This window comes from Centruroides vittatus, unplaced genomic scaffold (assembly GCF_030686945.1).
Source record: "Centruroides vittatus isolate TY-2023 unplaced genomic scaffold, ASM3068694v2 scaffold_450, whole genome shotgun sequence".
NCBI classification, from domain to species: domain Eukaryota; kingdom Metazoa; phylum Arthropoda; class Arachnida; order Scorpiones; family Buthidae; genus Centruroides; species Centruroides vittatus.
The window spans coordinates 1,995,184-2,017,146 of NW_027122709.1; the positions used below are offsets into that span (position 1 = coordinate 1,995,184).

The 21,963-nt window shown below is 32.8% G+C and overlaps 1 protein-coding gene across 2 annotated transcripts in view; it reads left to right on the top strand.

The window, feature by feature from the left end:
* The first annotated feature begins 9,984 nt into the window (after positions 1–9,984).
* Positions 9,985–21,963, top strand: part of LOC136989213 (eukaryotic elongation factor 2 kinase-like) — a 53,956-nt gene continuing 41,977 nt past the window's right edge. The window contains exons 1-3 of one of the 2 annotated variants that reach the window (XM_067287306.1): positions 9,985–10,297; positions 11,218–11,275; positions 16,228–16,487. In XM_067287306.1, the coding sequence (XP_067143407.1) occupies positions 16,322–16,487 (166 nt within the window). In that variant the 5' untranslated portion in view covers positions 9,985–10,297; positions 11,218–11,275; positions 16,228–16,321. Of the gene's footprint in view, positions 10,298–11,217; positions 11,276–12,835; positions 13,033–16,227; positions 16,488–21,963 lie in introns of those variants that run through there. The other variant, XM_067287307.1, reaches the window with a different exon arrangement.

Below are 21,963 nucleotides of genomic sequence, written 5' to 3' on the forward strand. Positions count from 1 at the left end.
ATGACTCCCGAAGACCTTGGCCAAGTGCACTGGACCCAGGGTGTAGCGTCGCATGATCCCGACTCTGGAAGGATGCCACGCCACGTGCACTCGGGGAAGGTCTTCTTCACCCGCTCCTCCACGTCCGAGGAACCCCCTCCCTCCGGCGCCACCGCTTGCCTCCGCCAGAACCGCCTCCAAAGCCGCACCAACGTCTTCATTCTGTAAAAAAGAAAATTCGCAAATAGTCCAGTTAAAACCAGTGGCGTGCCGTCATTGGAAGCGATGGAAGCGCCGCTTCCACCTTCCAATGACCTTCCCTCGTATTTTCTAAAATATAAATTTTCATATTTTAACGTACTTTGAATTAATTAAAATTAAATTAATATTTTATTATAACTGCATTATGTATCTTATTACAAATTTCTATACTACATGTGAAAAAAATAAAAGATAAGATTGCTATTGTATATTCGAATATCAGTGGCGAAAGGAATGTCGAAACCGGGTCAGCTTCCACGGCGAGAATAACTGAATGGTGTAAAGCAGTTAGAGGGCATTGGCACATGCGCTTTACGGAGCACCAACTCGAGCCGGTTTAGCTGGTGGAAGCTACGCACGTGTAACGTTTCCAACGACCCTTAGCCACTGGGTAGGGAGCTATCTGACTAAGTGAATTGTTTAAGATTTAAAAAGTAAAGAGTATTCAATGTTTTTTTATGTACGTTTTTTTGCAAAGTTATATTTAATTATAATTTTCTTTTATTTATACTGTAATTATATTGACAGATTTTCAGACATAAAATCTTTAGAATTTTTATCAGTTTTAGTTGTTAATAATTTTAATATTATGAAAAACAATTTTTCCAAGCGTGTTTTAATTCTTTAAATTAAGTAAATTTTATGGGAAATTTTTTGATTTATCTAAATTACGTAGCGAATCGCAATATTTATATTCGTGTCCGGACTATATTGACGAGTAACTCTTAAACATAAAACATATTATAATTAATGTCGATCCGAACAAAGACGTACTAAAACAATTATACGATTTAATATCATTAATTTTTACGGTACCATCTACCGGTGGGTCTGCCGAGCGCAGTTTTTTGACCACGAAGCAAATTCATACATTGTCCAAGAACACTCGGTCGGAGGAAAAATTGTCGTCGCTAGCGTTGCTTTCGATAGAAAAGGAGCTTTTAAATACGTCGATGGAGTCGACGACAGGCGACTTTTATGATAAAGTAATTAACGACTTTAAAATTGCCGAATAGAGTTAGTTTATAAAAAATTTAAAAAACAAGTTTTTCTATCATTGTTTGTATCGTATCAATTTGTATTATGTATGTTTTATTTGTATTTTAGAACTAAAATACATAAATTGTTTATTTTTGTCATTTCCAGTATTTGTTTAAAATTTTTATAGAAATGTGAGGTTCCGGACAGGTCTGACCCGTCACGAAAGACGCGAAAAAACGGTTAATTTAGGGAAAAATTTATTAGTTTAAAAAAACACAGGTAAAAGTCGTTTGTAGTCGGACACCCGTTGTTTATATCAAACTGCCAGACAGAAACCGTAAATCGCGGAAGGAAGTCGTCCTACGATCGGTGGAAGATCGAATTCGTCTTCGATTTGAACTTTTCTTGCGCTCCAGGTAAGAATCTCGTTGCGTTTAGTAACGAGGGACCAACTACTCGGAAAGCCTGATTGAGGGAGAACGACCAATCAAAATGAACGGAAGATAGAACGGAGATTGATATAATCTCCGACAAATCGAGGACACTGGCACTCGGTTAATTAATTAATTGAAGATAGTGCCAAGAGGCTGTTAGTAGGAAGACTTATAACTACTTCTCAATTAGCACCACATAATTTTATTATATCGTATCTATTATGACATTTTGTTGTAAAAAGTTTCTATATTTTTAACTGTTATGGAATGGAAAAATGCATAATTTTAATAGCAATAATCAATTTAAAAAAGGAAATTAAATACTATTAATGTATGACATGACATTAAATTGGGCTGTAATTTGAAAAAATTGTAGACCTATAAATTCCCACGCTCGTCCGTCCGTATGACTGTCCTTCCTTAATCTCGAGAACGGAGTTCGATACATGAAACTCGAGACCAAATATAGAAAGTTTAGGGGCGGCACGTCCCGATTAACTATACATCATTCAAAAAGTTCTCCCCCGAAAGGCGTTAGATAACGACCGGCAGGAGCCAGTTGATTATTATATTTACAGTACGAAAAATTATATTTTTTAGTGCACTATCGGCCGCCAGCGTGCATGCACGCACTGCGTACCTACCAAAACCGGCCCTGAGTCGTTCCAAGCGAGACTTTGTCGGCCTCCCATCCATCTTTCCTATGTGTTATATCTATAACCTTTGGCCCAAGTTTGGTTAGATTTGTTGAAATCCGGTCGTGTTAGAAATAATTGGCTATTTAGATTCTGAAACGCGTCGTGAACAAAATGGTTTCAATTTCTTACCGAAATAATATATTGTGTAAGAGATATGGGTACAGTACTCATATCTCTTACACAATATATTATTTCGGTAAGAAATTGACACCATCTCAGTAATTTATTCCATAAACATAGATATTATATGTACAGTACATTTTTCTAATTTATTTGAAAAGTTTTATTGCGAGACGAGTGAGAATCATTTAGATTCGACATTCCTTCCAATTCCTTGACCTAATATGTAGTCGAGTATCCAAAAACAATCGATTTTTAAACATGTAATAACAGATGTGGCGCCGGTCAAAACACAATGTTTTTATTTTGTGTTACTTAATCAAAATGATTTATAATATATTATACGGGGTAAAACTTATAATTATTTTCGTCTTAGGGGTACGTCATCAAAACAGTTTGGAGATCAAATTGCACTAACCTGTACAGCACTGTTTTTCAACCACAGTATCGCTTAGAGTTTCGTTTCGTGCAATTTTAAAATCGTGTTGTATAAATAGTATAAGTATTGTATAAGTATAAATGGAAGATTGTTCTCAAATAAACGTTCACGTAGTCATTAAAATTGTATTATAGCAAACGTATATTATTTCATAATATAGGTAAGCCTTTAATTTTTCCAACAAAGTATGTTTTGAATGCTTCCATATTTTATAAGTGTCACATGACCAAATAGGGGTTGAAAAACATCGCTATGCAGTAATCCTTTGTTTCTAGTTTTTTATAATTGCAACAACCTTAATTGTGAAAGTAGGGATGAGTTTTATAAAAGAAACAAATTGAAAATGCTATTAACGGGAAAGATATCTGTGGATGCATGTGGCATGCGAGTGCGGATGTTGGCGTTTATTTCATTTAATATCTCAGGATAAATTAAAGACGATAACACGAAATTTGGCACGGTAACTTTATCATCAACAATGTCCCTATAGTCAAGATCGAGGAGGTGGGGAAATAGTGGCGATCTCGAGAGAGATCTGACTTAACGAAGATTACTCGTTATTAGCATTTACGATTATTTTTATGAAACCAATCACTACCCTCAAAATTAAGGCTTTTGTCATCTTATAATAATTAATAATATAAAAACATTCTTTACACAACACAATCTCATAAAAGATGGTAGGAGACACGAATGTTACTTTTTAAAATACACGCAACTCATTGTAGGAATTTCTTTCGGTTTTCTGGGTTGAAATCGTCGAAATTAGAAAAATCTCGGAAGGACAAAGTTGATACGATTCAAATACTTTGTCGGCTTCTTTTGTATATAACACGGTAAAGTAAGTTGGAAGATTGGTTCAAGTTGCCTAAAAACCAATAAAATGAAAAGTTAGACCAATTAATGCAAGGGTTCCTAATCTTTTTCGTGTATTGTCCCCTTTTAAAAAAAGTATTTTTTCTGTCGACCCATTCAATGTTATGTACTATATACCAGGGGTGGCCAACTTTTGTGTACGTGAGATATACTTTTTATCTTCAAAATATGTCGCGATCGACTTGTTGTCATAGACATAGTATGTATTTCACACCTCCCCCTCCCCATTTAGACTATGTTTATACACTGTGTTTCAGTACGAGGTGCAACTATGGGTAGATAAGCAAAATATATGTTCAAAGCTATTTTTTTATTTTTTAAATCACTTATTAAGCTTTCGAGGTATAGGCTCATAAAGAAAATAAATTTCCAGACCCAACTTTTGATATTTGCATCTACGAGTTTATTCCGTACAGGCGGTACCTAAAACATTCGATTTTTCGACTCTTTTTCAACTCTTTTTCAAGATATATTTTTAGTAACTTAAAATATAATTTTTTTTATTAATTGCAATGTAAAAGTTGTAGTACTATTTGTTCATAAATATGAAAAAGTTGTTATAAAAATGCATAGTATGGCTGATAATTTGATTTCACTTTCGCGATATTTTTTAACGGGCCAAAAAACTCACGTCCAGGGAAATTAAAACATCATGAGTAATTATTAACAATATTAATTCAAAATAGCTACAGATAAAGACAGATTTAGAATTTATTTTATTATCTTAACATTAATGGGAGGACTGCGTTTTCATGTCTCTAACCAAGGAGTCATAATTAGGTGTATATCCTGACGAAGATAATAATAATGAGTCTTCAATATGGGAATCAGTCGGGACAGAACGTTGTTTAGTCTCCGTTAACTTTAAGTATGAAAATGCCAATTCACACAGGTATGTAGATCCGAAACAAGAATAAATATATTCGCTACATTCTGTGATAGTGGGCTATTTTTCTCGGTTGACGTATTTCCAAAAATCTCCTTCAAATTTTCTGGCTTGTAAGATTAAATCAGTTTATAAAATTATAATTTCATTTTCTAATGCCTTTTGCTCCATGTGAAATATGTCTGAAATTTTTTGGCTAATATGTTTCACACAAATTTCTGTTAAAAGGAAAAGATATAAATTCCACAATTTATTTTTTTAAGAAAAGAAGCTACCGTATGACAGTAGCAAATATCCAAGCTAAACGGCTGTTTTTCTGAGTCCAGTCACAACTGCATGCGTACTGTTACGTTTGCGCGTTACGTTCGATTACAAGTGTAACACATTAAGTCAAGAGATCGCGAGCGATCGACCAAGATTGGATTCGCGATCGACTTGTTGGCCACCCCTGCTATATACAATATTATATTATATATAATATAACCTCTTATATAATTATTAAAAGACATTTATTTAAGAGCAAGAAGAAAAATGTGTAAAATTTTAAATATTTGCAAAGTCTTAGCTATCCCCGCAAACTTTCATCGACCCCTGAAGAGTCAACCCCGTCAAGAAAGCCGGAGTTATTATAATAGAATGTATTTAACAAAATATTCCAGTTTTAGAATTAATAAATCACAGGAGGGACAATCGTAAATTGCTTATTAGCAGTTTATGATAAATTTAAATTTGATTTTGTACTCGAAACACCAATACACTTTGGGTTTTCAACGTCAAACGGCATAAGAGATGCAGCAGCGGCCGAATGGATAAGAATGGAACAAGCAGCTCTTCGCCTGCCGTTCGTCATTACCAGACGAACGACAACCCAGAACTCACCACGTGGAGGTGGCTGCTTCAGAGTTCCACCAAGAGTTGGAAAGAATCCTACTGCACAAGTGACCAACATCGCTTGTCGAGTCGAGTTCTTCCTAACTCGCACGATGAAAATATTCATAATTACCTCTATTCAAAACTCGCTGTAACTAACTAAACTAAGGGATACAATATTACAACAAATAGTAATAAAGAAAGACGGAAATCTATAAATACACCTGGTCGTAATAAAATGCACGTTAGGGCCAAAAAATTTAGTTCAATCTCATACCGAACTTCATTAATAAAAAACAAAAGAAAAAAAATACTCGCCCTGCGCGGGATTTAATAAATCGGGACACAGAAAGCCCTCTCCATTTCTGATTGGCCTCTTTACTCGAGCGAACCTTAAAAATACAAAACACAGAGTCCTCTAAGCCTCACCGTCTTTTGTCTTCACTCCAGCGAGCCTTGAAGATGGGACATAGGAAACTTTCTCCGCCTCTCCTGTCTTCGCCCGAGCGGGCCTTAAAGCCCTGTGTCCCGCATCTTTAAGGCCCGCTCGAAGGAAGACAGGGGATTTGACCGGAGGCAAAGAAGGCTCCCTGTGTCCCGCATCTTCAAGGCCCGCTCGGACGAAGACAGGAGATTTGACGGGAGGCGGAAAGGTGGCTTGTGTCCCGCATCTTTAAGGTCGAGCAAGCCTTAAAGATGGGGGACACAAGGAACGTTCTTCGCCTCCGGTCAAATCTCCTGTCTTCGTCCGAGCGGGCCTTGAAGATGGGGGACACAAGGAACGTTCTTCGCCTCCGGTCAAATCTCCTGTCTTCGTCCGAGCGGGCCTTAAATATGGGGACACAAAATGTTAGTTTGAATAAAAAGTAACTCGAGTAAAAAGGCCGACGGGAGATTCCATCCCTTTTCTCGAGCGGGCCTAAGAGAAAGGCGACACAAAGAGTCCTTTCTGCGTCCCGTACTGTACATTACCGAAGTTTACTTAATCGCAATTTTTTCGCGAAATCTCAAAGAAACGCGGAACTTTCGAACAAATTTACGCTTAATAACAATTGCCTACAAAAGCCAACAATGCATTCCAACAATTCGTTACGTATTGTTAGAATGTATTGTTTAGAACGCGTGACGTGTTACGATCCCGTCATATTTTTACGTCACGTGTTACGTAAAACGTTAATCGGTTTGAAATATTTTAGAAAAGATCATTTTATTAAATTATTTAATATCCATTAGAAACAGGATCACTTTCAGTTTTTTAATTAAGTTAAAATAATGCTTTTTTTCTAATTTTGTAAATAAAATTATAGAAATGTCGAATCATTCATTTATTCTAAAGTAATGTCTGTATTTTTGAAAATCCAAAAATCCAAAGAGGAATTTGTAATAGCGAAGTTGAGGCCGAAGTTTTAAACGCGAAAACGTGTACGTGGGACGTTCAGCGCCGCTTTCCTGTAAGCCTAGAAGTTTGACAATGGCGTTTGGAAAGTCGAGCATGATTCCACTGAAGAAGAAGAAGAAGACCAACTCGTTGATGGTTTATTTTTCAATGAAGAAAAGGACTGAATGAAGATTCAGTCCCTTTCTTCCCATTTATCACTTCGCGCAGTAATTTTTTTAATACATTATGTCAAGCAAACATTTCTTTTCTATAACCTTTAGCTTCCTGTGCATTGCTTTAACGTTCCGAATAACCAAAACGCCGTGTGTCAACTCGTAAAAAAAAAAAAAAAAAAAAAAAAAACAATTTTTCGTGTATTGTGCCAACCTGTAACCCGTGCCACTTCGGACATAGGCCGTGAACAGAGAAAGTCTCCCCGTGCCCTACAGACTTGTCAACGCCACTGTCCAGGGCAGTGGCGTAGCTAGCATGGGTGACACCCGGTGGGAATATCGTGGTGACACCCTTTTTAACTCTTTTATAAAACACTGTTGAATTGTAATATCTTTGCACTCGAGCAACTTGAACGCTGTATTGAATATGCGATGTCGCGACGTATGAGTTTAGATTTAGAGAATAAATCATAATAAGATTTTCAGCTGGTGCGAGCTTCTGGTGACACCCGGGGCGGGCCGCCCCCACCGCCCTCCCCTAGCTACGCCTCTGGTCCAGGGGCCACCTTCGATCGACCATCGAAGAACCACATCGACGCCCAGGATGTCCGAACGGCTGATTGTCCTAAAGGAAACTATTTCGTACATAGTGTATGTTTATTTTATGTTTCTTTTTTGTCGGTTTTTGTCAGATACGTCTCTTCCGCCACTACGCACGTACGAATGGACCCTAGGCCATCACTGACGCGCAATTAACTGATTGCCCTCGAAAGTCGGCTTCTTACACAAACATAGCTTCCCTATCATCAAATGTCACGGCACGCCACTGGTGAAAACAAAAGCTTAAATTCTTGTGAGAAAAGCAACATGCTCACCGCAGCTGCCTTTTTAAATCTAAAAGATTCGAATCCGACCATCGAACGATGTCTTCTGGGACCGATTCTCCAAGTAATATTAAATAAATTCTTACGTCTAGGGTCAATACCGACTAAGACTTACCTGAAAAATCTTCAATCTTTTCTGCAAAAGTGCGCAAACAGCAAAAAAATCAACGCAATCGAAGAGCGCAAGAAAAGCGCGTCCGACCACAACCAGAAACACTATCGAACTGCGAATCGTCAGGCGTGACGAATTTCGAACAAACGTTAAAAGACGCGTCAACGATGTTCCAATTACGTAAACGTTAGAATTATAAAAAGTCAATCTTTTCAATCATTTTCTCGCGTTCGGAGTTTGATAAATAAATTATCTTCTGCATTTACGCGGTGCAGAATGTCCAACGTGGAGATCTTTTTCAATTCCGCGTCTCCGAAATTCGTTTGAATAAACATCTTTTTCGTCCGTTTTCGGCCACGGCACGAAATAAATCAAATTCTTAGGATTTCGCTTTTCGGAAAGATTCCTCGGTCGCGGGTTTCGCGTATTAATGCAAGATCAAACTGGATAAAGTTAATATTAAAAATACCGAAAAACCTTTATAATACGGCCGAACGAAAACGAGATAAACAGATTGAGCCATGGAAAAGCCACCATTGAATTTCTGGCATTTTAAAGGATCTCTCCCCTAAATTCTTAATTTGATGGGTTAATCAATTTCACACCTCCGTTCGTCTTGGTCCGCGAGTGTTGATTTAAATTTGAAACTTTCGCTCGTATCTCACGCCATGACATTTTCTTTATGTCTGCATTACTTAGAACGCGACAATTTTGCTTTCGGAGGAATGCTACATTTATTTCCAAATTTTGTCACGTCTACGAGAGTCAGAATCAAAGCTGGATTTTTCCGATTGACGTTCTAAACATTCTAATACGTTAGTTCGTGTCGACCCGTGATCTCACGTTGCTGCAATTTGAAAAATTTGTAGATTTATAAATTCCCACTGTTGTTTTAATCTCGAGAACGGCGTTATATGAAATCCGAGATGGAAACCTTAGGGACAGGAAGCCCCATAAACTTCCGATGCAAACCGGAAGTCACATTTTTTCAATTCAAACCTTTCCCCTCGAAAGCAGATAATAGACGATTGTCACGACTCTATTGTTGAAGGAAAAGTATGATGTACAGGGGCAAGCAACTATTAATTTGAGGTGGAAAGCATGAATTTTAAATTAAATGATTTAAAAATATGATAAAAAAATATGATAAAAAAATTGCAGCCCGGCATTGTGACGATATCACAATAAATAATTGCTCGTTTCTTTTTCATTTGTCATATTCTTTAATCTTTCCACGAATACTGTAAATGTTTGAAGAATATTTTCATTATAAAGTTTTAATAATTTAAGAATAAACGAATGTGAAATTTATTGAATATTCCATTTTTAATTTTATATATTGTTCGTACACATTTAAAGTCTTCTTAAGGCCTCTTCTCATCTAATACTTCCCAATCTAAACTGAAAAGAAATTAGTTTAAATATTGATATATTACATATTTTTTTCTATTTATTGTATGAATTTTAACTACAATTTTTAATTGTTTTTATATATTTATTTTCCCCCACGAAAGAATCCATTTTTAAAATTCTGCGCGGAAGAATAATTTAAAATACACCTGCCAGCCAATAAAACTTCGCTTTGACACGTGCTTTTTTTTACACCAATAAAACGATGGTTTACAAATCGATAAAATTTTGAAACTAAAATCCAATCGAACATTAATACAATCGTTGGCACGCGCCGCGACGCACCGTTACGTAACATAAAAATTCCTATCGAATTTGATTATTTTATTTATACAGACGAATAGTTTATTTTGAAAATAGACGGATAAAAATAAATAAACCTTTTCATAATAATAATAAACAATGTCAAGGTCGTTCTAGAAAAAGAAAACGAAGGAAGGAAGACGGTCACGTGAACGGGAGGGCGAAAGGCCATTGGTGGAGAATAGCGGTTCAGCGCGTCTGCAGTCATCACGAGTCGTCTGTCATTGACGTTTGATCGTGGGTTTCGTATCGGAGCAAAATTGTTCGTCGTCCAACGTATTTTCGTTAGTCGCAGTCGCATTTTAGAAAACAGAGAATCGGGAAGGTTAAAACTTCCTGGACGTTTCGTGGTTTCGTTTATTAAAGTGTCGATCGGATCAGCCTTGCATTCGAGGCTGGTGTTAGGGATAGAAAGGGAATAATTATCGTGACACCGATGTCTCAGATTCTTAAAATCATTCTAAACTTCAATCATTCTCTTCACTCGGACAAGGTAGGACCATGCATTTGATCATTTGTTGACAAACACTTGCATTCACGTTGACAATATGGCCGACCTCGTACACATTGTTCGTGCCATATTTACAAATAAAAAAATAATCGATTTCATTACTTGCAGTCACGTTTCTGTAATTGATTTATTTTAAATATTTAAAGATCGACTATCGTAAATGTGTGTGTGTGTGTGTGTGTGGTTTTTTTATTATTTAGTAACGTTATAAACCCGTTATTTTATTTATTAAAATATATTAAACACTAATAATAATGCAAAACAATGAATTAAAAGACTAGTAATAATGCAAAACAATAGATTAAACACTAGTAATAATGCGAAACAATAGATTAAACACTAGTAATAGTGCGAAACAATACATTAAACACTAGTAATAGTGCGAAACAATACATTAAACACTAGTAATAGTGCGAAACAATGAATTAAGAGACTAGTAATAATGCAAAACAATGAATTAAAAGGCTAGTAATAATGCAAAACAATGCATTAAACAATGCTAATAATACACTGAACGATAATTAACTCATTTATAAAAATGCACTGAGGTAATCTGTTTATTTTAATGCAGATTTTCTCCACAATAATCTTCAATTTTAGGAATATTATAATTATTTTCGGAACTTGTTCCATTCATTATTGTTTTGTTACGAGAAAGGTAAAGAAAAACAAAACGAAAACAAGTAGGATGATCGTGAAAGTGGAGATAACTAGTTTTTAATGACCCGTTTATTTCACAAAAAAATTCTCTGGAATTGTCAATGTTGTGATTTTGACCTATAAGTCTATTTACATAGTTTTCCTTCTTGTAAATATGTAATAATATATTTTTTTATATTAATAAATATTTGAAACAAATACAAAATTTTCGTATTAAAACTGTATTATTTTTAATATTTCAGGTGATTCCCTTACAGGACTATACAATTCAAAGACTTCTCTCGGAGAAGTGGCTGTTCAGTAAGTTGTATACAAGTAATAGTATGAAAAAATAAAATTATTCGGTTGTATGAAGTGTGTTTTTTAAAGTGTAATTTAATTAACTAAGTGTAATCGGGACATTTAAGCACTAAAAATCATACAGTTATAAAAATTTTAATTCTGATTTTTAGCGCTTAGCCTTAATAATTATCATCGTGTAATTAATATATTTTGAATAAATTTTCTACCAAGAAAAATAAAATATATATTTTTAAAATGTAGATTATAAAATATTGATGCTGTAGTTATATATAACGTATGTAAATGTACTGTATTATTGATCATCTTACTGAGCCTCAGCGGTTTACGATGGACTTGAGCATTATACATGTACACGGGGAACTAAAATACGCGTAAAAACCAGTTTATTTAAAATGCATAATTTATAACAACAAGTTTATCGTTAGATGGAATTTTTGCTTTAACAATAAAGTGCACTTCAATACGTTCTATAAATCAAATGTATTCGTTTAAGCGCACGGGTATACAGGTAAAGAATGCCTGGTGCAAACCTCCATAAAAAGGATATGTTGTGAGATAATAATAAAAAGAAAATAGAATGAAATTTTAGCATGGAATCACGTTACGTTTTATTCCATATAATTTATTTTGCTGATAAAATTTATTATAATAATATACACATTTAGCATTGTAAATAACGATTTAAACATAATATAGGTTAGAAAACTGTAATTGGATTTTTTCCTCGATTTTCGGTACAAATTTTGAAGTTATTCGACCGTAAAAGTGCAATTTAATTAATGTTTTTTTCTGAAAAATTTGTTTTAATGGTTTAAATGTTATCAAAATGTTATAAACAGGAAATAATGCGATTCTAACGTAAATTGGTTTGGTGATTTATGCTCGAGTATCAAATTTCTTTAAAAATATATTCGAGTTTTACGCTATTCTAATTAATTTTTATTCATATTTAATTAAAATATTGTCGAATATATCTGGGTTATTTTAAAATATTTAGCTGGATAAATCAACTTTTCCATTTTTAGAGCACTTTTTTTTTTTAGCCATCTCTTTTTTGAGTACCAAAATAACGGGACGTTTACCCCTGGATACGGAGATCGCGACCTACCTCTTGAGAAGTTGTTTCCGACTAGTATTCGTTTATCGGCTTTTGAATGGGGAAATGTTTAGTTTTTTTTAGATCAAATGGGTATAGATGTATGTAATTTATATAACTACAATTTTTCGAGATAGTTTTGCCTTGTTTTGAAGTTGGTTTTCTTTGGGAATTTGATATTTTTATCTGAAGTTGGAAACGTGCCTTTGGCATGCCGTATGCGCTTGTGTTAAATGTACTAAAGTACCGTCGCGTGACTGGAACTGGATATATGCCAATATTGAGTTAAATGCTGTCCTTTATAGAGAATAAACAGTTCAATAATTAAAATTGTGGTTCGTTTTAGTGTTATTTATCTAACGTATTTTGAAAGTTCTAAAAATTATGCTATCTACGTTATGTAGGCGTTTTTTTACTATAAAAAAATTACCTGTACTTAGAATAGGTAATGTGTATAATGGTTTTATTTGCTTATTTTTCGACCTTAACCCATCGTTTATGCGAAGGTCGGTTATGAAAGGTTAAGGAATTGTTTTAAATAGGCCAATGATACAATACAAATTTAATACGGTTGCCAATTGCAACATTCTGTTCAATTCGTTGACTGCTAGTGGGAATGTTTATTCGTGCGATTACTCCTCGATTTCAATTTAAAATGGTAAATAATATTATATTTTGAATGTACTTTTACAGTATTAACATATCTTAACAATTATTTCAGTCAAATTAAGATTTTGCCTCAAATCAAATTAAGAATCTCTTCATTTTCATTACTTTTTTTCAGGATTTTTAAATTCTTTATTTTTTTTTTAATAATCGCTTCATGTTGCATGTTTAGTACATATATATATATATATATATATATTTTAATAGTGTTACTTTTAATATTTAAAAATTTTAGTTTATTACAAAGAAACTAATGTTTTGAGATAGTTTTAAAATAATAATTTTTCATTGTATTATGTGAAATATATCTGAATAGGGTGAAATGATATTAAAGTGCAGAAATTGAATATTTAAAGGTACTTATGGGTTTCCAAAATAATTATTTAAAAACTTTAAAAACCTAACCTCTGTGCCAGTAAACAACAAAATAAACTTTAAAATAGTAACCAGATATATTAGATACTATTGTTAAGTAATTAGAAACAAAACCATGTGTCAGTCAAGCTATTCGGGTAAAAATAGTTGTGGTTTTTTCTTAATTTTGTTTCATCCGTTCTGAAAAATGGCATTTATATTGGGAAAAATACAAATTTAATGTGATATTTCAAAATTGGAGCAAACAGAATTGCTAAAATAAGTATTCAAAATAAAAGAATGCTTTTAATTAGTTACATTATTCAAATATACATATTACGCATATAATTTCATGTGTAACAACACCGAATTACTGTATATTATTTAAGACTCGAGAACTGAAAAGCAAATATCAAATCTATCATTTTTATTATTACGAACAAATGTTTTTGGCTTTGTAGGAAGAGATTATCGGGTTCATTTATAAAATATAGTGACATAAAATAGAATGCAGAAAAATGAAAATTTAAAAGAAATATAAAATGCATAAGATTAAAAATTTTAACTATAAAAACATAAATATACATAGATTAATTAATATACCGTATTTTACGGACTATAAGACGCACCTGAATTTTGGAAGCAATTTTTCGAAGAAAAAAGTGCGCCTTATAGTCCGTAAAATACGGTAATCAGTTTTATTATTCTATATTTTTATTATTATTACCTTAATTACAAAGAAAGTATAAGTTTTTGAAAAAATTAATATTTTAATCAGATAGTAAAATTAAGGAAAGAGAATCTAAGTGTTATGTTGAAATACAAAGCAGATTGTTACAAATTAAATTTTTTTTTTTAAATCAGGATTATGGAATGACAAATTTATTATATATTTATTGAAATATTTACGGATTAATGTGTTTATTTTTCAAATAAATTCAAAAATTTAAAAGGAAACATTCAAAAGTTTTAAATTCTTATTCATTTCTCGCAATAATGATCACAGATGTAAATCTAATTTCGTAAGAAAATTTTTTTCTGTAGGTGTAGCATTTGGTCATAAATTATTAGATATTAACATCTAAAATTTACAGCATTGTTAAATGAACTGATAAGGTTAAAAATTGCCTAAATTTATTTCAGATTAGAACAACCCTTCTATGTTATTGGCACAGTGATAGATGCTTTTATTTCCAAATATTTATTACTTGCATTACAATTACAGAAACTTTTTGAAATTTCTGTAAGGAGCTCAAGACTTCTGTTCTAATCACTTTTATTTTCAAGTTTAATTAAAAATAAAAAAATATATATTTTAATGTAAGAATTGTTATATTTCTTATATTAACTATATATACTATTTTAATATAAATAAAATATTTCTTCTAACTAGATATAAAATAGATTTCCACTTAATTTACTTCTGTCGGGATGGTCTTGTTTAGATTTTACTTGAACAGATTTTATCCTTACTGAATGGCCTTCAATATAAAAAAAATTATCTTTATAATTTACATATTGTTTTGTATAGTATAAGATAATTTGCATATTTTTAATTTTAATTTATTTCTCAATACCAAATGAATTTTGATTGTTGGAAGATTAATATTTAAAATCTATCATATTATTAGATGGATAAGGAATGGATAAATGTATAAATGTAAAATTTTTTTTATAATTTATTTATAGTTTTACGATTATATTCAGTTTGTTGAATTTTTGTTATTTGTAACCATTAGTAAAAAAAACCAGTTTATTTATATTTATAATTTTTTACCTCTAAAATGGGCTGTTACTTCTTAGTAACAAACAGAGGTGTGTGATTTGTTTATATAAATATGTGGCTCAATTTGTGAAGAAGAAAATTATAAAATCCATAATTTTTTTTTATCACAAATTTGGTTGTTTCATCAGTTGTTTTTATTTAGTGTTTTAATTTTACATTTTGGTTAATGTTACCCTTGGTGCCAAGATGGCGGCTTGTCTGATTCCAGCAAGGAAACAGTGGGACGCACATTCTAACCTAATCTAACCTATTCTAATAATTTGGTTGCTAATAATTATGGTAATTTATTAGAATAGGTTAGGTTAGAACATACGTCCCACTGTTTCCTTGCTGGAATCAGAGACGAGCCACCATCTTGGCACCAAGGGTAACATTAACCTAAATTTTATATTATATTTTATCAAAACTGACTTGGATATATTCAGTCAATTTGTGCAGTTGAACAAACAAGTTAATGAAGTGTTTCAGCATGATAATTGATGATTAATAGTGATCATTTCTAGCATATATTCATACTAAAAATGTTGAGTGATTATTTAAAATTTATATGGACTTATAAAAGAAGTTATTATAGCAATTCCTATAATCCAGGAACTAATCATTAAAACAAATAACCTAATGAGGTTGCAAATAATACATACAAATTAATATTATTAATAAATCTGAGGTAAATAATAAATTATAAAAAGCTTTTTATTTATAAGTAACAGATATGTAATATTTTGAAAATTTTTTTTTTTTCTTATATTGGAGAATTTAAAATCATACAAAAAATCTTTTAAAAGTTAATTAAAAATAAGAATAATATACAAGTTATTGAAATAATCAGGTTTCATTGGAAAACAGTACTACATAAATGTTTTCAGAGTCAATTTTTACTTCATTCTAAGGTCTCTCTTAAAGTTATTAATATATATAGAAAATGTACTTGGTTTCTAAATGGAATTTATTTTGTTTATTATACAATTAAGAAAGTAGTAATGATATATATATTTAATATTGATAATGTACAGATAATAACATACAGTATATAAATCTTTTTCATAGGGTTTAACGATACCTGCAAAACCTCTGTTTGCTTTGGCTTACAGTTCAGCACTCAGTAAAGGCTATTATTAAATACCAAAAAGTGATTTGAGTTATGGAAGAAGAAGGCTTTGACCTTGTACTTCAACCTTTAAGTTTTTCTGATATTGGTGAAAATATTAGCCAAATACAGAAAGCAGAAAATACAATGCCACCATTATCACCAGCTATGGGGCTTAAACGAAAAAAAGGTGTAATAAATGGAAAGAATATAAGTCGATGTAAGTAAAAGTTAATATGACTCTTAAGATTGTCTATTGTAGAATCTTATTATATAATTAAAACTTTTAAGAATCTTATTATAAAATATAATTTAATAAATATTTTTCTAATTAATTTTAAATTAAAATTTGCAATTTATCTTCCTATAATCAGTTTGTTAGTATCTAGTCAGCATGTATTCAGAAAATTGATTTTTCAACAAATCTTATTGTCTGAAAATTATATATTAACTTTCAACTTTTTCAATGTCATAATTTGTCTAAGATTAAAGTTAATTGTAATAACTATCATTATTTTTGTAAGAATTTAATAAATTTATCTTGATTCAGGTAAAGATAAAGGAACAATAAGCCTATTATTATAAAACTGTTATTGAAATAAATTAATATTTTTTGTATATATATATAGAGTTTTGAATCATTACTTTCAATAATTAATGATTTAGAATTCTATAAAATGTGAAATTGTGCATGGCAAACCCTGATATAATCAATCTCAAGGGTAGGTATAAAACCAAGATATAGAAAATATGATCATAATGTGGATGTTGGATAAAGTAATCTTCTTCGGAGTTAAAGTATAAGATTCATCCAGTTACTAAAGAACAGAGCCTATTACAGTGGTTTCCAACCCGTGGGGCGCGCCCCCCTAGGGAGGCGCGAGACTGTTGCAAGGGGGGCATGCAGCTGTTTCCAAAATACCATTTTCAAATACAAACCAAAAAAGTCGAATAGGTGTCAAAAAAATGAATTAGCAAAATAGGTATACGTAATCCACAATCCTCGCCGCGAATTTTTCGGGTACAAATGCTAAAACATTTATCCATACTCTTGCTGGAACGAGAACATCTCGCTTTCGCGTTTGGAGCCGAGCGCGCTTTGAGTATTTATGAAATTAGATTGTTAGAAAAATTAAGGGGGCACAACAATTTTTTTTTAAAGGGGGCGCAGGTACAAAAAGGTTGGAAACCACTGGCCTATTATGTAGGTATCAAGAGCTCCATATTAAGTGTTGTTCAGATGAAAAATAAAGATTGGTTTGAACATTTTATTTTTGCCACAAGAAGTGTTGAACATTACTAAAGAAGAGGAATTGAAAGATATTTTAGATTCTGTTGATGCTAAAAAGAACTATTAGTATAAAAAGAAAATGAATGATAAAGGTAAGCATACACTTAGATGGATGGACAGAGAATAAAATCCATCTGCATTATAAGTTATGGACATGTGCACACTAGGTGGTCAGACAGAGAAAGAGAACATGTTGCATGAGGAAATTCAGTTAACTAATGGTGCACACATTAATTAACAGAAATTTTTTTCTTTTTTAGAGAGGGAAGCACTGTTATTTGTGCCCATTTCTGTTACCATGGCAGGCATTATATAATTTACAGCATACTCTTCCAATAATATACAGCTGAATACCACTAATTCTTCATAGATGTTATTCATTTGAAAAATCATTATTTGTTTTATTTTACAGTTGAACCCTGTTTATATGTTTTTCGAGGGAATTGAGAAAATGTACAAGTGAAACTAATTTTGAATTGATTTTAGAGCAAATATAGTTGTCACAAAAGTACAAGATGGCATAAATTAACACTGTACAACTGATTTTGTACATACACTTCCATCAACAATGGCAGTGTTAAGAGAAAGCGACGTGCAAGACGCAGATGCAGTTTTTTTTCATTTTTGCGGGAAATCGAACATATTTTTAGATCCATCTAAAAATTCTCTAATTAGTCTGGAAACAAGGGACCCAATTCTTGCATTCTGTGAAAATGGGTAAGGTTAACTATAATGTAATAATCTTAATGTTCGTTATCGTTACTTTTGCCCAAGCAACGCCGGGCCTACCTGCTAGGAATAAAATATTTCTCTACTTTGCAATTTCTGACTTAAAATATATTGAATGAATGAATGAATACTTTATTTGACAATAATTAAATACATCAAAGAGGTGAACAAAACAAAAAATCCTCTAACTCAAACCATTTAGTTTCATTAACCTGTTATTAAATTTAAACAAATCACAAAAGTTTGAGTTTGAGTTACCGTGTAACGTTCTTATGTACTCACCATACATATTATTTTCACAGTTACAAAACGTATGAAAACACCATTCACTATACCTATGTGGCTGATTACACAGGAGCGTCTCTCCTTGATATAACACAATTTGGCCTAAGCCTTGCTATCTGTTTCTTTATCACCATAGAGTATCTACCATCTGTTAAGTAAGCTGCCATGCCAAAATCAGGCTTTACAATACTATAATATCTTAACAATCCAGAATTGCCCAACACTCTCCTCATCTCCTGTAACTCCAATTCTATACATCTCATTACTATGGTCAGAATTCGTTCCTTCCATCTGTCAGCTTGTTTCTCTCTAACCATCTCACTGAATCCCAGCCATTCCAACCAATTTTTAAAGTCAAACTACCAAGAGCTGCTTTCCACTTTTGTCCACATTCTAATCATACTAATTTTAGGTAGCCTACCCTCAGATAATTCCAGTATTCTTATGTAATTCTTTAAAACAGCTTTTATAAAAAAGATTCTAGCAGTACCCATTTGGTTTCCCATAAAACAGCAACATTTGATGCATGAAATCTCAAACCTAACATTTTCTTCAAAAAATCTCTATGAATTAGCTCAAAGGTATTGACATTCCCCAGACCCCAAACCAGAGCTCCATAAGACAAAACAGATTTAACCATTGAATCAAATAATCTGAGGTGTGGGAAACATGAAGATAACCCTGAGATATTAAATATTTTACACCAAAGCACCTTTGGCTTTCACCAATTTAACTTCACCAAAGCACCTTTGGCTTTCCTTGCAGTAATCTCAAAGTGGTCATTTACATTAAGATTATATTTAAACAAAATACCCAAATACTTATATTTTTTCACAGTTTCAATTTCTTCTTTATTTAAATTTACTTGATCTTCTATTTTCATTTTGAAAAACCACTATCTTAGTTTTATTAATATTAATTTGTAAGTCCATATTAATTGAAAAACTTAGCAAACCATGAATTGCCAATTGTAGTTCTACCGGTGTATCAGCCACTATCACCACATCATCAGCATATAGCAAAACCTTAATATATGTATTGTTTCCTATCCATAAACCATTATAATTTTGAATTTCATTCAGCCTTGTTACCAAACCATCAACATACAAGGAAAACAGTAATGGACTCAATGGGCATCCCTACCAAACTCCTTTATTACAGTAAAAAGATTCCGAAGAAGTTTCGTTAACAGACATAAAAGCCAACATATTTGTATACATCAATCTTAATAGATTAACCACTTTGTAACTTAACCTCAACTCAGAAAGCCTCCTCCATAGTTTCAAATGATTCACTGAATCAAATGCAGCTCTATAATCTACAAAACAAATATATACTTTACTTCGTTTTTTAACCAACCTCTCTCTTATCAAGTTCCACAGAACAAATATATGATCCACTGTAGAATACATGCTGTATTTCTGACAAAATTTGTTCACTCTCTGTCCAAAATACCAACCTTTTGCAGAGGATCATAGAGAAGATATTACTGACAGTGTTCAACAATGTAATTCCTCTATAATTACTTTTATTATATACATCTCTTGATTTAAAAATGGGGAATATTATCTATTTTCTAACTATCCAGATAAAATCCAAATACCAAAACTTTATTGGAAAAGTTCAACAATTTCTACTGCAGTTGCTCATCTGCCATCTTCCAACATTCCATCAGAATGCCATCTGGGCCAGCTGCTTTACCTGACCTTGCCTCACTCAGAACAGATTCTAATTCTTCAAGAGAGATATCCATATCTAAATAGCTTACAGATGTCACCTCCAGGCAAACAATTTCTGTATCTAAATTACCAGTAAACAATAAACTCTTAAAATGCATAACCAATTCTGTTTCAATCTTTTCTGGGATACGATATCTATTTCTACCTTCCAATTTATGAATACACTCCCTGATCATTTGACTAGACTTACAATTTGAGAGCAGTTGATTAAAACCAGTCAGATATTCCTGCTTTTTACTTTTCCAAAGTGCTCTGAAATTTTGCTTCAATAACAGATACTCTTTTAATCTCCAATCCTCTCCAAGTCTCCTCTATCTCATAAGCTTATTTTTCAGCTTAACCTTTTGCTCTTGACACTCATCATCAAACCATTCTGGATTATGCCTAGAAAGGCATTTAATTCTTTTTTCTCTGGATCTAAGTTTTTTCAAAATACCTAATACCACATCAGTCAGAGCATTTTAAGTCACTTATCTTATTGCCAAATTGATTGTCCCAACAAATACCTTGCATTTTGCTTACAAACAGCTCCTTCCATTCCTTCTTCCATTTTGTGCTTGACTGAACTAATTGCCTACAATAATCCTTTTTCAAACCTTTAGCAGAAATTTCTAGATGCAGCATCATATGATCCGATTCAGTGCAATCGTCTATACTAAAATACTTTAAATTCTCAGCTGCCAAACCATTTATACATAAATAATCAATTACACTTTTGCCCAAATGTGAAAAGAAAGTATATTTTCCCTGTGTGTCCTTCTTAACTCAGCCATTTACTTCATCAAGCCTTTAGATAGACACAATCCCACTAACTTCATTCTGTAGGGTTGCTGACAGGGTGCAGACTATATCAAGAGGGTCAAGCAGTCGCAAAGGGTCGTATGTGGGCGATTGGCACGGAGACAGATTCTACAGTTACAAGAAACCGTTTATTTGACACGAAAGGAGCTTACAAGATTTCCGCCATCTTGGAAGTTCTAGGTCGGCAGCAGCCTCTGGGTCTTCCTCTTCTTTCCAATATAGTCCCATTTTGAAGGAGTGTCTCTGGGTTGCGAATGGCCAGTTCCCTCGACGACTCCAGGATGATGCAATCGGTTTCCGTTGATGGAAAGATGTCAATCCGAGATCGGGAGACTGAGACGAAGATGGGCACGAGACACACACACAACAATAGATCCGTCACTTGGAACTTTTGGGAGAAGAAGCCGTCGCGTCCTTGAATTCTCAGGTTTTATCTGTTTTCCTCTGATTCCACTTTCTGATTGGTCTCTCCTCGTCACCTGGTTACAATTTGAAACCTTTCGGAGGTGCGGGAGAGGTCAAAATTGAAGTTTAATTTCATTCCCATTTGGAGATAGACAATCTGTGTTTCTCCATTGTTCTATTGTTTAAAAGTTTGCGTCATTTTCATTAGGAAAAACTATTTTTAACTTCTATTTTTTTCCTCTAAAAAAGAAGATAATTTTTTTCTATTTATAAATGGTTTTAACACAAATTTCTGTGAGGTTCGGACCTGTCCAGAGCATCACAATTCCAATCTTATTAATACATTTATCTTCTGAGCTCTGGTAGACACTATAATCCAACAAAGGGAAAAGACCATTTCCCCAATCCATTTCATTCAGGATTCCAGTTCTACCATTGAAATCATC